Raw genomic sequence first — 14,980 nt, forward strand, 5'->3', positions numbered from 1 at the left:
TTCATACAGTGTAAGTAAGTTTCCGTAGTGTAGCGGTTATCACGTGTGCTTCACACGCACAAGGTCCCCGGTTCGATCCCGGGCGGAAACATACCATTTTTGCTACTTAAATTTTTATTTCAAAATTATATTTTTTCTCCAAATAATTATAATTTTAATAAAGAAAGTTATATCTAAGACCCTGACATATTATTAAAACTTGCGTTTATGAGTGTGGTTACCCTTAAAAACATTTAAATACAAGCGTTTACCTCTGAAAGGCTCCCACTTTCAACTTAGTAAGTAAGCTTACTGTCTTAACTACATAAGAGACTATTAATTCTCAAAATTTCAGCTTTGTTAAAATGACGTAGGTATGCGGGGTCTGGGATCTCAGTTTATGAAGAAAGTTTAACAAAGAATAAAGGAATATAATGAAAGACCAGTTAAATTATATAAATATATTTGTAGTGGTAGATCCACCAATTACAAAACATTTGAAAATGCCTTACATAAGTTAGGTATAAAAATAACATTAATTAATATGATAAATCGAGAAAAAGCACAATTAGAAACAGAATCAACAATTTTCTCGTCAGTCTTGTTATTTGTTACACAGCCAAAACTTTGGAAATATTTTAGTTCATTTTAATTTAGTTTTTTCTTCACATTTGAAGAATTAAATAGTTTACCGGTTGTAGAATGCCTATATTATAAATATAATAATTTCATAATAAATCATTGATTTAAATAGCGTAAAGAGCAGAAAAATTTAATTAACATTCATATTAATATTTTATTTTTATTGACCCGTTCACACACAAAAAAAAACATACACATGAATATAAAAAAACTCTATTCTTAAAATAAACTTCTTGACTTAAAAGTTTTATAAACAAAATAAATAAAAGTTGCTCTATAAAGATATTATTACATAAATAATAAATGTTTCCAAAAACAAAATCGATTTCATATTATTGCATACATTTTTTGCAGGTTCAGTTTTTTTTAAACTAAAAAAAAATCGTCATGCAAAAATTATTAAAAAAAAATCATTCCTCCTTTAGTTTCTTTAGAACAGAATATTCCTAAATATATAAATATACAAACCTTTTAATTCAATTTTATAGATACTTACTATTACAATAATAAATTCTTATAAAAAGCTAACAAATTGTAGGAACTAGTAAAAAACTGCCAAATGTTTCTTAAACATAAATTTAAAAATCTATATAGATACCTTTAATGGACATAGGAACATTTAGCAATCAAATAGATAAGTGTACAAAAATAGTATTACAGATATATTTACATAAATCTGTAATGAAAATAATGAGCCTTATAAAAAAAAATATATTTTTTTAAATACATTTTAATAATGAATTAGAGAGCATTAAGTTAAACTTTAGACTGCATTATTTATTGTCAATAACATATATTTTTATTAAGGAAAGCAACAAAATTTTAACTCCTGTCTTTGATTCCTTCAGTCTGTCTGGTATATATTGGACCAGCAAGCTGTCTTGAGGTGTAATAAATATATTTATTATACATATATGAAACACAATACTTGAACTAAAATTCATCTTGTTTATATAAAACAATTCATAATAAAACAGCCTCATGAGTTTATATATAGATTAAATAATCTTTATATAATGGCTCCAACCATTTCACATTTGTATATGATACCTTTGATAAGTTCTCGTTATTTATAGGCTAAACATCTGTAATGCCATCATTTTCTTATTAGAATAAGGAAAAAAAAACACTATAAATATCTGTAGAGCTGTCTAGAACTTATCAGACAACAGTGAAATAGGTTCTTAATAGTAACAATGAAAAAATCATGATATTCTACGATGCATTAATAAATAATATTCAATAAGAAAACCTATACGTAATAGGAGTTACAAACTTATAAAATATTGATGCGTTCTTTAGCTGAAAAGAAAAACAAATTTAAGAGCGACCACTAAAATATTTGAGCTCCTGGTATTGAGGACTTCATTTATTCACCACATCTGGAATAGAAAAAATAAAAATCAGCTTTACGTTGTATCCCACACACAGCAGGGTAGGCAGAGGGAACTTATGGGGAGGGAACTTATATATGTTCTGGGGGAATGCCGTGATAAAAAAATATATCATGCGAGTTAATATTTAGTATGAAACATAGATAAATTTCATATTAATATATTAAATACGAATATAATCTTTTTAAGGAACATATTTAGACATTTAGCACATAATATATATATACTTTTGTACCTACATACATATTATTTGTTTTTGCATGCAAAAACATGAAAGTTTTACCTTGAAATAAAACTAAAAATGCCATTTTCCGTTTTATCACTGCAACGGGTCGATATCTGAACAACTGAAGCATAATATGCTATTAAAATTGAGTCATATATCCTTTCAGACTGAGTTTATGAAAGATCAACAAAAAAAAAACATATATAGTTTTGAAAATAAATCTTTTAAAAGGAATAGTATAATTTGTCCAATTTTCTCATTAGTAAGTAGTAAAGAGCTAATTTATGAATAATGTTCAATATTATTTAAAATGACACAATTACCTTTCTTCTATGGAAATATTTTTTGGTGTTCGTCCATTACCTGAAAGAAAACATAATATTTAACACTGTTCTATATGTATGTGAATTTAATAATGATTTATTAAAAAAAACTTTAAACTTAAATCGTTAATCGCACAAGTAGAGTCATCAAATCATAAAATAATAAATACCATGTAAAAATCTGTTAAGTATTTATATTATTATATAGCTCTCCGTAACGTTTCGTTTAAGATTAATAAATGAAATAATAGGAAGCTCCAATAGTATTGTTTGAAGTTCACACTGTATCCCCTATATACCAAGGTACGTAGAGACAGCCGCCTAATGTTAATACACTCCATTCTTCACCTCACGTCGTGGTGCAATGGAACAGCGTCTCATAGGAACAAGACCTTTAGAGGTTCAATTCCCATTTGGGGAATGACTATATTTAACATTATTTTCATTTCCATAGTAGACAAAAGTTAGGATGATTAACGAAGTGGGTGATTAACGAAGTTTCTTAACACGAGGTTCTTTCTGCCGACTCTGCTTTACTGAAAAAAAAAAATCACCTATAACTAAATACAATAAGCCATTTCATACCTATTTTAAGACTATTTCCACCTTCACCGTGCGTACGAATCTCATGTATCAGAAAATTAAAAGTATCATCTTTTGCCTGATTGCTTTTCGAATTAACGATCAATCTGTGTCTTAAATTAAATATTTCTTCGGAAGTCTCATTATCTATATTATCTATGGACGGATATGCAACCTCCCTTTGCAAGGTTATTTGTTTTGTGTCATTTTGTTCTTGAATCGATCTGCCTCCATCTTGGTCGGATTCCGTGTGCGAGTCGGATTTATCGCTTATTGGGCTTGTCAAGCTCGTTAACTGAAATTGTTATATTAAAAATAATATATAAGTTCATTTATATTTTCATTTCTTCGCTCTGCTGTCGAGGCACAGCGCGGCGTTCCGCTACTGAACACGCAATGCCTCCATAATTCGGCGGAAATTGGGAAACGGAGTGTCTTAACACTAGGTTCCCTCTACCTGTGTGCGGGATACAGCGTGAAGCTGATTTTGATTTAAAAAAAATATATATAGATTCGTCAACAGTTTAGACGTAGGTTTTTTCTCGTACTAGAACGAGAAACGGATATCTCACTTTCTATTTTACGCTATTCAACTTCACCGCCAATACCTATGATTCGATTTCGGGAATGAGTGAATGTGCGGCGTTTATCGCCTTGATTGGTCTGTGTCTGAGTGCGTCGTTCTTGACAAATAGCGTTGTATTTTACAACGATAATTTTATTAATTATTTTATTTAAAAAACTAACTTAAGTATGCCTATCTAAACTAAAATATAATAAATTAATAACCATACCGTATCAGAACAATCATCAGAATCCTCTATGTTCACCATTATTTTCTCCACGACGCGCTCCATGCTCGTTTCGCTAGTGGTTGGTACCGGGTTTGCTTGCTGTCGAACGCGTTTATTGCGTTTTACTATCTGAAAATAAAGTTTTATATAATTTATATAAAGTACGAGTACTCGTATATAAATATACTGTAAAATAAAATTAACACCTCGCTTAGATGGCATATTAGGGCTAAGTAATAATTTATTAAAATAATGTAAAGACAAAGAGATCCTTTTCGTATGATAGGAATTAATTGTGCATATCTATACTAATATAACAAACGAAAGATTTGATTTGATTTGGTAAGATCTCTAGAACTACTTGTTTTGTTTGAAAACATTACATTTCTCACACACAGATATAACGTAAAGTATCCATGAGTCAGTTATATTAATGTATTAATTTAAAAAAAAAGGATATTGTTATATATTAAATAAAAAAAAATAGTAATTTGTCACGAAATAACGTTTTAATATATTCTATGGCTCTAATATTTCCAGAAATATTTGAAATTATAAATATATTTCGACATTATATAAAACAAGTTACACAAAAGGTTGTTAAGCATTCTGACGATTAGCTATTATGAATGTAGATTTATTTAAAATATATTTGAAAATGTGATGTGAGCTATATTATGTGTGTGTGTGCTGTGTGACTGTTAATTCGACGGTTCTGGGTTCCATTCTCACTCGAGGGAATTAATTACCTATTTAATATTTCCATTTCCTCTGGCCGGTAACAAGGCAAAGCGCGGCGTTGAGATCCTCGTCTCAACACGCAATGCCTCGAAGCTTTCCATTCGATTCGATTTCGACTAAAAGTGGGGGGCGAATTGTCAACAATTTTTATTTCATCAAATCGTGTTTACGCTTAACCTATACTAATAATATTCTAAAATACCAGAAAATAGAGAATAGAGTAATTTTTCTCCGTAACAAACCTATAATTTAAATATTACACTTCCTTTCAACTATGTCGGTTTACATAATTTTATAAATAACACTATACAAATTCACATAAGCTCCGTGTGAGTAACACATCATTATATATTACAAATAAGTACGATATGTAATGTTTCTCATTTATTTACTAATAGCATTAGCTTTAGTTACTTTAAGTAATGATGACAAACGATAACTATATATGTAAATATATCTTCAAGTAATACTTATTTGTAAACAAAACTGTTTCATATATATAAGTATATAAAATAAACATTTTATACACCTACGTATGAAAATAGAGATGTCTTTGTCATAACGATTTTGTGTTATCTATAAAAAAATACATAATCTTTTAAATTATAAATATTTAAGCCTCGAGGAATTGTTTTCTTTTCCCCCACACAGCAGGGCAGGCAGGTAGCTTAGTGTTAAGACACTCCGTTCCTATTTTCCGCCGAATTGTGGAGGCACTACGTATTGAGTGGAGGAACTCAAAGTCGCGCTTTGCTTCGAAAAGAAGGAATTGTATGATAAACTTATTAGTTAGGAGAATACAGAGAATATAGAAAGTATTACATTATTTAAATTAAAAAAGTAATTTATAATTTAACAAATGTATGTCTTAAAGTTCTCACGTACTAATTTTATAACTTCGTATCTCTATCAACAAATCTTATAATATCAAGGCGAATCTTTTTATTTAAATTTAATTAACATAACTGACCTTTCTATAATTTTTTATAAAGATATCTATATTATAAAATAAAATATATTTCAATAATTGTGGGAAGTTCTTTTGTTTTTTTTACACTTAAAACTTCGTTAATTCAAGGTATGTGATATAAAAAAACTTTTTTTTAGAAAAACCGAGAATATATAAATATAAACAAATTAAAATGTCAGTTTGTTACAAATAGCATAGAGGTATTTCATGAAAATCTAGACTACATTATTACTTAGAGTTCGTTCTATTAGTATTTCGATTTCTTAATTACAAATGTGTGTGTTAAAATATATTACATATAATAAAAATCTAACTAATAGCCGTCTGTACATGAAAGGTGTTTGTGAAAAAGTATTATTAGGGACATTTATATTCACAGCTTGCAAACCAATGATTTTATTAAATTTTATGTCTCTTTGTGCATAATACTTTTGGTGACGCTTATCCCAAAAACGGCTTAACCAATTTTAATGCAGTTTTCAGTTATTTTATTTTCGTAAACTTCACTGTAAGTGTTTATAAGTGTTTTTTTTAACTCAATATAGCATCTACTATAGCAACGTTTAAATATGAGCGTTCTAAATTTCATACTCCTCCGTCTGCACAATTTTCATAGGAATACAAAATTTTTGCTTCACGTATTAATAAATAGATTATTTCAAAATATTAATACTGAAATATATACATACTAACAATAATCAACATTACTTTTATTTAAAAATAACTTACCAAAACTTCATCGCCATTGCTTAGCTGTGTATTGTTATTTCCATAGTGCTGTCTTCTAAAACACAATGTAAATTCGAATAGGCTCTGTAGTTGGCTGAACCAGGACTGACGGTTCACAGGTTCACTTCTCGAACGCATTATACGATTACCCTGATATTTTAATGTACGAAGATAGCGTCTCTTGCTTTGTATATATGATACCTGGAAAGAGTGTAATGACTCTGTTAATACGTGTTATTTTTCATAAATTTTGTGCACCTACACGCTGTATCCCGCACACAGCAGGGTACATCTGCCTACATTTTTGTACGCAGAAAAATAAGTGAAAAAACTTAAATCCCATACTTACAACGTCAGCGGAGCGTAAAGGAGGTTTTCCACGCATTAAGTTTATGAGAGATAGTGATTCTCTTATGAGGCGTAGTGCTGCGAGTAACGCAAGGAAGAACACCCATGGCAGTGGACGGATCAGTTCTGGTTGTGGTCTGTCTTCTTGATCCACTAGACAAATATAAACAATTTATTAATAATACAATAAAAACATTATTTTAAATTACTATTACAATAATAGCATCTGCGAAGATGATAAACATGATATTCGACTTACTTCATCTTTTGACAAATCTTAAATAGCATAGTAAAAGTTATTTGTATAGTCATAGCTTATTAATAACAATAAAATCTTTCCTAAACAATAAAGGTTAAATCTTTAATTTTTTGATTTTTATGTTATTGGAAAAAATTATCGTTTGAGATCTACCACTAGACATGAAATGATTCAGAAATTAAGTGGAGAACGGTCTCTCTTTCCTCTCTCTCTCTCTCTCTCGGTGACTACTCTACTGCGAAACTCTTTATGCTGATTACTTTCATTAGTATTATTTCATAAAATATACCTAAAGAAGTAATAGCATATAAGATTGCCTTATCGAAATATTCAAACTAATAAAATAAAATTTCATAAAATATTTTTTATTCGTACGATACATCAGCTAAATAAAGCTCCTTACATACAAAATTTAAATATATGACCTCCGGTAGCCCATACTTCGCTTTACTAATGGAAGACAAAACAACTATTGTAGAAACTTTATCATTATTTCATAGTAATGTATTAAAAAATATAATTTATATACATACATATGTGTATGTTATTTCATATCCAAATTCTAAATAAAAAATTGCTGCTTAATAAAATAACCAAAAAAGAGTTAATTACATATATTAGAAAAAACTATACTACGAACGTCAAAACATAAATATGTTAAGGTAGTATTTCTTTTATAGAATTTATTCCTTCCTACATTAGATAAATAAAAAATCATGCATATTTAAACATTCGTTGAAAAGCAGTTAACGATATTTGAGATTTCCTTTTTAGTGAATACAATTTATTAAATATTTAATATTATAATTTATACTTATTATTCATTTATCTACATGACTTTTCCTTGTTTCTTAATATTTTAATTCATAATATTTAATTAAACTTCAACGGCATGTAAAATAAGGTAGGTAGCTACAAAAAATAAAACCATTTCAGCTTCACGCTGTGTCCCGTACACAGCAGGATAGGCAGAGGGAACTTAGTGTTAAGACACTCCGTTCCCCACGTTCCGCCTGAAATCTAGAGGCATTGCGTGTTGAGTGGCAGAACTCAACGCCGCGCTTTGCTTTGATTTGAACTTAAATAAATATTTAGGTAGGTAGTTATATTTTAACGCAATGTCAACAAAAGACATTTTAAAATCTAGTTAACTTATTATAACGCGGTTACATCACAATCAAGTTCACGATTCACTGACTTATTCACATAATAGCAGCATTTAACCTGTCTATTTCTAGTTTGTCTAGTTCAAAAGAAGAAAAAAATATGTAAGTAAATATATATTTATAAATGTAATATACTAATAGTAATATACGTCACATTAATTCTCCTCTTTGAATACAGTCGCAGTTGAGTAAAAGAGTATATATTAAAATAAAAATTACAAAAAAAAACAAAAGAAAAAAAAGAGAGCAGAAAAGGGCAAAGACGACACATGCGCGTGATGTGTTTTAGTTATTAATTATTTAATAATATTGAAGGTAACAAAATAAAATAAATTATAGGTTATTTATAAGACTAAGTTATTTAAGGTAAATACAGTAAAAATACATACGCGGCGGTGGCACAGCCCATTTCGCACTCTTTTCTATGACCCACAAAGCACGGTCCGCGTATCTGATCGCCGTCTGGCCCAGACGGTAGCTGGCGGCGCGCTCCGCCGCGTTCTGAAGCACCTCCTTCGCGAACGAGACCAGTTCCATAACTGAAAACTAAAAGAGAATTCACGTGTGAATTATATATTTCGTAACTAATATATATGTGTAAAATCATTTTGATAAAACTGACAGTATAATTTATTCGTATATTAAAATAGCAGTAAAAGGCCACAAATTTGAATATTTGGCGGTATTAGATTAGATTATATAAAACAATAAGGACCACCTGTTGATAAAACGATAGCATAATGGAATGCAATTTTCTCTTCTTTAAAAACATAAAAATATTGGTAAAAGATAGTAGAGTAGGTAATATTTAATATACAATTAATAAAAATATGAAATGTTTTTTTTTATTTCTTCCCATAAAATAAAATTGATAAAGATAATTTTAATTAAGATCTAACTCTAATTTAAAGGTTTCGAGATTTGTAACTTAATGAGGCCAGAGAATTGTAATTTAATTTGAGACTGTAAATGCGTCAGTTTGTGGGTTCGATTCCCACTCGACGAACTACTTAATATTCAAACTATTTTATATTTTCAATTTCGTTGCTATGGTAACGAGGCAAGGTGCCGCGTTGCAATCCGCCACTCTACACGGCATGCTTCGAGAATTTGTTGAAATGTGTGGAATGGAGAGTGTTAACACTTAGTTCCCAGTAACCCTATGTGCGGGATATAGCGTGAAACTAAAAACTTTAATTATTTATTTTTATTGTTTGTATATGCGTGTGTTTGTGTGTGTATTAACATAGAATAAATTTTAAATGTTACTAACAAGTGGACTAATGTCTTAATGAAATAAATTTATTATTATTATTATATATTATATTTACTAAGGTATTTTTAAGCACCTATCTTCTCTAGATCTTATAACCGCTGGCGTATAATATAAAAAAAGCTAGTTGATAAAAAAACAAGTAATTCCCGTTTTAACTTTATCAATTACGTACCATTTGTATAATTTACACGAGTATTTCCACTATAAGCAATAACCCTTTTAAATATTTTGTACATTTTATAAAGTGTTAATCATTTACACTTAGAAAGAAAAACACTTGTTGGAAATCATATTTTAATATTTAAATATTTTTTACGGAAACCGCTACGTTCAAATTTTTATGTTTTCAAAAAAACATAATTCTTTAAAATATTCTTCGTCGATTCTTATTACTAGAATGAATATTTTATAAATTTAAAAAAACATATTTCATAAGATTATCTTTTGCTAGCCGAGACCATGGTGTTAAGAAACTATATTCCTACAAAGACATTGCAGTTTCCCACTTTCCTCATCTATTTAAAGAATTGCATCAGATTAACAATTAATATAAAGAAATATGCTTAAAATCAAGATTTAAAACCGATGCATACAAAGTTGACCAGATCGAGCGACCACAATGTCGCCTTTTCCGATTTTACAATCAGTTTACAAAGAGAAGGAGGGCACTTCATTCATATGGTTACATTCATTCATCCACGTAGTTTCTATATATAAAAATGGTTCGACTTTAAATTTAGAACATACTTACTACTTTGAACTATATATATATATTAATATTTAAAATATTAGTAAAATATATAATAAAACATTTTATAATCATTTAGGTATATCTTTTCACTGACCATTTAAAGGAATTTAATCTAGACTTCTAGAGCAAATATTTTACTAGCATCGATAAGTACTCAGCAGGTGTGAGGTACCCATAGCTCTTTACCTAGAAAAAGATGTCAATCTAAATATTATAAGATAATCTTTACAAAATCATATTATAGTTTTCACTAATACATATAGTATTCATAATAAGGATATTATAATTGACATCAGTGTTTTCACGCAGGTGGAGACCTAGTTGGCTAATCTGTTAATTTACGACAACATATTATACATACCTGATAAGAGACTTCCGGTTTAAATATTATATATCTAAATCGAACTTAATTAATAATAATACCGGAATTAATTAATAGCAATTGTATATATTTCTTCTTCTTCTCATTTTCTCTTTATAATAACGTGAGAAATACGCGGCGTTGAGTTCTACCACCAACCACTACACACAACACGTAATGCCTTCAGTATTACCGAACAGTGTTCTAACACTCGGTCGCCAGGTTCCCCCTGTTTACTCTACTATGTATGGGATACAACTTGAAGGTAAAAAAAAAATTTTACTGATTTTATTAGTAGGCAATAAGGAGAACAAAAAAACCAGAACAAAATTCTTATAAAGCTAAGTCATTATTATAATAACGAACGATTAATTATACGACTAATTAAATGATAAACACGGTACCTACCTAATTTACTTAATTGACGGCCGTCGATAGGATTTATCTGTTGAACTTTTGCTCGAAATTTCGCCAATGTAAAGCGCTTGCTTAAAATGTAACATTATCACGTTTTTTTTTCAAATTAATATATTTTTATTCAATATAGTAACACACAGAAGGATAGGCAGAGGCAACCTTGTGTTAAGACACACCGTCCCCACTTTCTGCCGAATTCTGGAGACATTGCGTGTTGGGTGGCAGAATTCTACGCCGCGCTTTGCCCGACACCAGAGCTAAGAAATAGAAATTTAAATAAATATTTTATCTCCTCGAGTGGTGCTCAAACGTACATGGAAGATATATAAGGAAAAATGTTATTGGAGCCTTTATTAATTTGATAGAATCTAAAACAATGATTTATTAAATTTTTGTCTGTCTGTAAGTAAGTCTGTTTGCCTTTGCGTTTGTTCACGCAAACCTCAGAAACGGCTTAATCAAATTAAATGCATTATTGGATTCTGGCAAATTTGACTTAACTTTCTTAACAGTCTTTTAAATTATAATGTTATTAGATCATGAAGGAAATTGAGATGAGAAAATAACAATCTTTTTGTGTTATACAAGCGAGCGAAGCCACGAGCCACTAGTATACAATATAAACAAACTTTTGAAGCGCGAATACGTTCTAAAATACACACATAGCATTTTTTGCATTAAAAATCGAGGTAATTTCTTACAAACGCAAATAAAGTTTAGAAAAACAAGAATTTATATTTACGTACGTTCATACGTAATTAAATGATATATGTTGTTAAGAATTTTACATACCTTCACTATCACAGTATATCGTAGGAAAAACAAAGAGAAACCATTTGGGTACCTACTTATTACTTTACTATTACTTTAGAAATACACGCAATATATCTAACAAAAACATTTCTTTTTAATACCCGATGCAAAAACACATTTGACGTCTGTCCGTCTGTGGCACCGTAGCTCCTAGATTAATGACAAGATTTAAATACGGTGTTTTTTAATAGACAGCCTTGTTCATCACTGTCGTTGTTAGCTATGTTTTATGAAAATCGGATTAGTAGTTTAAAAGCTACAATTACGTATTTGTAAGTAAGCCGAGATGATGTTTAACTGAAGAAGAAATTATTTAAGAAATTACATTGATTTTCTCAATAGAGAATATTTATATCTGTCAAATTTAATATTTTTTGTGTCATATACACATAACTCTATTACTTGTAATTTGTTATATTTCAAACATGGTCTCCAAATACGTTCTTGTAAAGCTCAACTTAAAGCTAAGAAAGTTATATAAATTAAAATAAAGAAAGTTACATAAAATAAAAAAAGGAAAGTCATATAATAAATATGCACTTGGTGTAAATTTAAATAACGAAACGAAACGGTCATTTGATCTTAAATATATACATATCTCGAATTTGCATAGGTATAATAAAATATCTCGGCGATTACACCTTACGATAAAAATAATAAATAAATTATAAATTACATACAAGATACAGATAAAAGTTTAATTCAAAATATGTTTTTACAATCAATAATTTTTTTTGACGCGATATTCTCATGATAAAAGGAGTCACCTTACCAATTTACTACTTGACACGACACTAAAAGGCCTAAAAATTATATTATACAGTTCACTTGTAGCAGATATCAATAGAATGAACTGATACAGAAATACAGCAGAGGAGCAATGCAGTTCTCCTCTCCCCTTACTCTTACACATTTATTAAGAAAATATCTTGTATGTATTGTTATTTAAGACACAAATTAAAATTATATTAAATTTAGTTTTTCTAACACTATTGTATTGGATTGGTATGATTAAAATGAATAGGAGATTGCATATTTAATTAAACAAATATTTACTTTTGAAATATTTTTTTCACTGTAACCTTAGGGAAGTTAATTTTTATCTAATGTAGTATTTAATATTGGAAAACTCACCTGATAACACTACAATAAGATTTTGTTTAAATTATCAATACAGTTGAAAGTCTACCACTATCACCGAGTAACGCCAGGCGAATGGGTTGTCGGGAGTAATTATAAACAGGGTCATAGGGCATAGGTTAGTGCAATCATAGTCAGATATCGAGACATCCAAGACAAATATGCAGTGACAAAATATTTAATAATAAAATATATACCTTGTATATTGTTTATTTTATAATTATGCATTTATTTATTGCTTTTACATCGAAAATACGTATGTTATTGCCTATATTTTATAGATTCCAGGGTATATTTAAGATAAATAAATAATGTGAAAGTATTTTTTTCTAATTTGAATAATATAAAAAGTTTTATAACAATACATAATCAATTGTAAAAAGAATTAAATTTTAATTATTTACTTTTTATAAAATGGACAAACTTTTATAATAAGATTTTTCATAATCACTATTAAATGTTACATTTTTTGATTACTGTATCTGAGCAATTAAGCATGCTACATATTTAGAGACACCCAAATTGTCTGGTAGTGACTTGTAAATATCAGATCTACACTTTTCGCGCTTAGCAGTGTATGCCAAGAGAACTTACTGTGAAGGCCCACTGTTTTCACCCTCTTTTTCCATTTCCCACTTCCCACTGAATTTTAATAAAAATTGGAAAAAACAATTAAGATGTTGCATATTTAGTAGTTACCATTGTGGCCCAGGGGCATAAAAATTTAATATAAGTAAATGCAAATTTTTATTTCCTTGCTATGATATTAAGACACAAATGGCAGCATTGAGTTTTTTTATTTGAAAATCATATTGTTGCATACTAAGGGAACATAAACACTAAATTGTTTTGTAAATTGTAACACAAAATGTTGATATCTTATAAATATATTATTATCATAGATATATAAACATCATTATGGTCCAACAGAAACTAATTATAATAGAGTAAAGGTCAGATAAATATTAAGTAATAGATTTGTAATGTTAAGAATATACTTTTGTTTCTTTTTTAACATTAGGTTCCTAGCATGGTAGGCACAGGGTTTAATGTCCCTTTCAGCCCAATTTTTAAGACCTTATGCATTGAGTGGCAGAACATTGCATCTCTCTATCCTTTTACCAGAGTGAGAAAATGAAGATAATATCCTCAGTGGTTATCAAACCCACAACTGTTGCATTTACTTTTGGATACTGTTATTACTGCTGTACTACAATAGCCTCTACTCTTTAGTAAGAATTGTAATTGATTAATATATTAACGATTACAAAATAAAAACATTCGGCCGAGCACAATAATAAATACAAATGAAAACATGTATTTATATTGATGACATTATCTAACTTTCAACAATTAGTAATAGTAGTAGTTGTATGGCTAAAATGTAATTAATTATAGTAGTATTAAATACATTATCTTTATTTAATTATAATAAGTTTAATACAAGAGAAAAATAAATATTTTCTTTTAGCTTCATGCTGTATCCTGCACATAGTGGAGTAAGCAGACAAAAGAGAAGAGAGCACTTTCAGCCAAATTCTTGAGTCTGCTTGTTGCGTGGCGGAACGCAAACCGTGCTTTGCCTGGTGACCAGAGTGAAGAAATGAAAATATTAAATGTTTTGTTTCATCTAATGGTAATCAAACTCACAACCTACCGCGTTTATGGTCAAATCTTCTTAATCCTGCGCCACAACAGCCCCAAATAAATAGCGTAATTAAATAACTAAGATAATTAAAAATAGGAGCGTGTTATAATTGTACCTAATTGTTGCTAAATAAATAATATTGCCATTAATGTGAAAAACTCAAAACAGAAAACGTAAACGAAAAAAGTATATTAATCAATTATTTTTAAGAAAAACAAGTTTAATTAATTATAATAACAACTTACCTCATAAGCCGCTAACCAAACTCGATACACACAAGTACAAACTTATAAGTATAAATGTTTATTCATAAACTTAATGATATTAATTATTAATAAACAAATGTATCATTTAATTTAAGGTTAACTAGATACTGGAGTCACCTACAAATAAAAAAGCCGCGATAAACATTGATATTGGT

The 14,980-nt window shown here is 29.0% G+C and overlaps 1 protein-coding gene and 1 non-coding gene across 3 annotated transcripts; one reads left to right on the forward strand and one right to left on the reverse strand.

The window, feature by feature from the left end:
* Positions 1 to 18: 18 nt before the first annotated feature.
* Positions 19 to 91, forward strand: TRNAV-CAC (transfer RNA valine (anticodon CAC)). Its single transcript has one exon. It is a non-coding gene; the product is annotated as a tRNA-Val (tRNA).
* Positions 92 to 425: 334 nt separating this feature from the next.
* Jabba (jabba) lies at positions 426 to 14,957 on the reverse strand. Of its 2 annotated transcripts, XM_085197547.1 has the most exons (9): positions 14,805 to 14,957; positions 8,543 to 8,699; positions 6,730 to 6,881; positions 6,381 to 6,581; positions 3,941 to 4,069; positions 3,150 to 3,441; positions 2,565 to 2,604; positions 2,299 to 2,362; positions 426 to 2,003 (listed from the first exon to the last, which is right to left on the reverse strand). In XM_085197547.1, exons 2-8 carry the CDS (start codon positions 8,688 to 8,690, stop codon positions 2,335 to 2,337), a joined length of 990 nt encoding a protein of 329 aa, XP_085053673.1. In that variant the 5' UTR covers positions 8,691 to 8,699; positions 14,805 to 14,957; the 3' UTR covers positions 426 to 2,003; positions 2,299 to 2,334. The 2 variants fall into 2 exon arrangements, with proteins under 2 accessions (XP_085053673.1, XP_085053674.1); XM_085197548.1 differs by lacking the exon at positions 2,299 to 2,362 and having other exon boundaries at positions 1,849 to 2,003.
* Between the last annotated feature and the right edge of the window lie 23 nt (positions 14,958 to 14,980).

This window comes from Heliconius melpomene, chromosome 14 (genome assembly GCF_056956725.1).
Source record: "Heliconius melpomene rosina isolate 202511_hmr_F chromosome 14, ASM5695672v1, whole genome shotgun sequence".
In the NCBI taxonomy this organism is placed as follows: Eukaryota; Metazoa; Arthropoda; class Insecta; order Lepidoptera; family Nymphalidae; genus Heliconius; species Heliconius melpomene.

Excerpts from the sequence above, each read along its gene's own strand:
- Jabba (XM_085197547.1), bottom strand. The coding sequence starts at position 8,690 with ATGGAACTGGTCTCGTTCGCGAAGGAGGTGCTTCAGAACGCGGCGGAG. Across the intron at positions 6,582-6,729 it reads CTTTACGCTCCGCTGACGTT|GTATCATATATACAAAGCAA; the intron begins GTAAGTATGGGA and ends CACTCTTTCCAG. Across the intron at positions 3,442-3,940 it reads CTGATGATTGTTCTGATACG|TTAACGAGCTTGACAAGCCC; the intron begins GTATGGTTATTA and ends TAACAATTTCAG.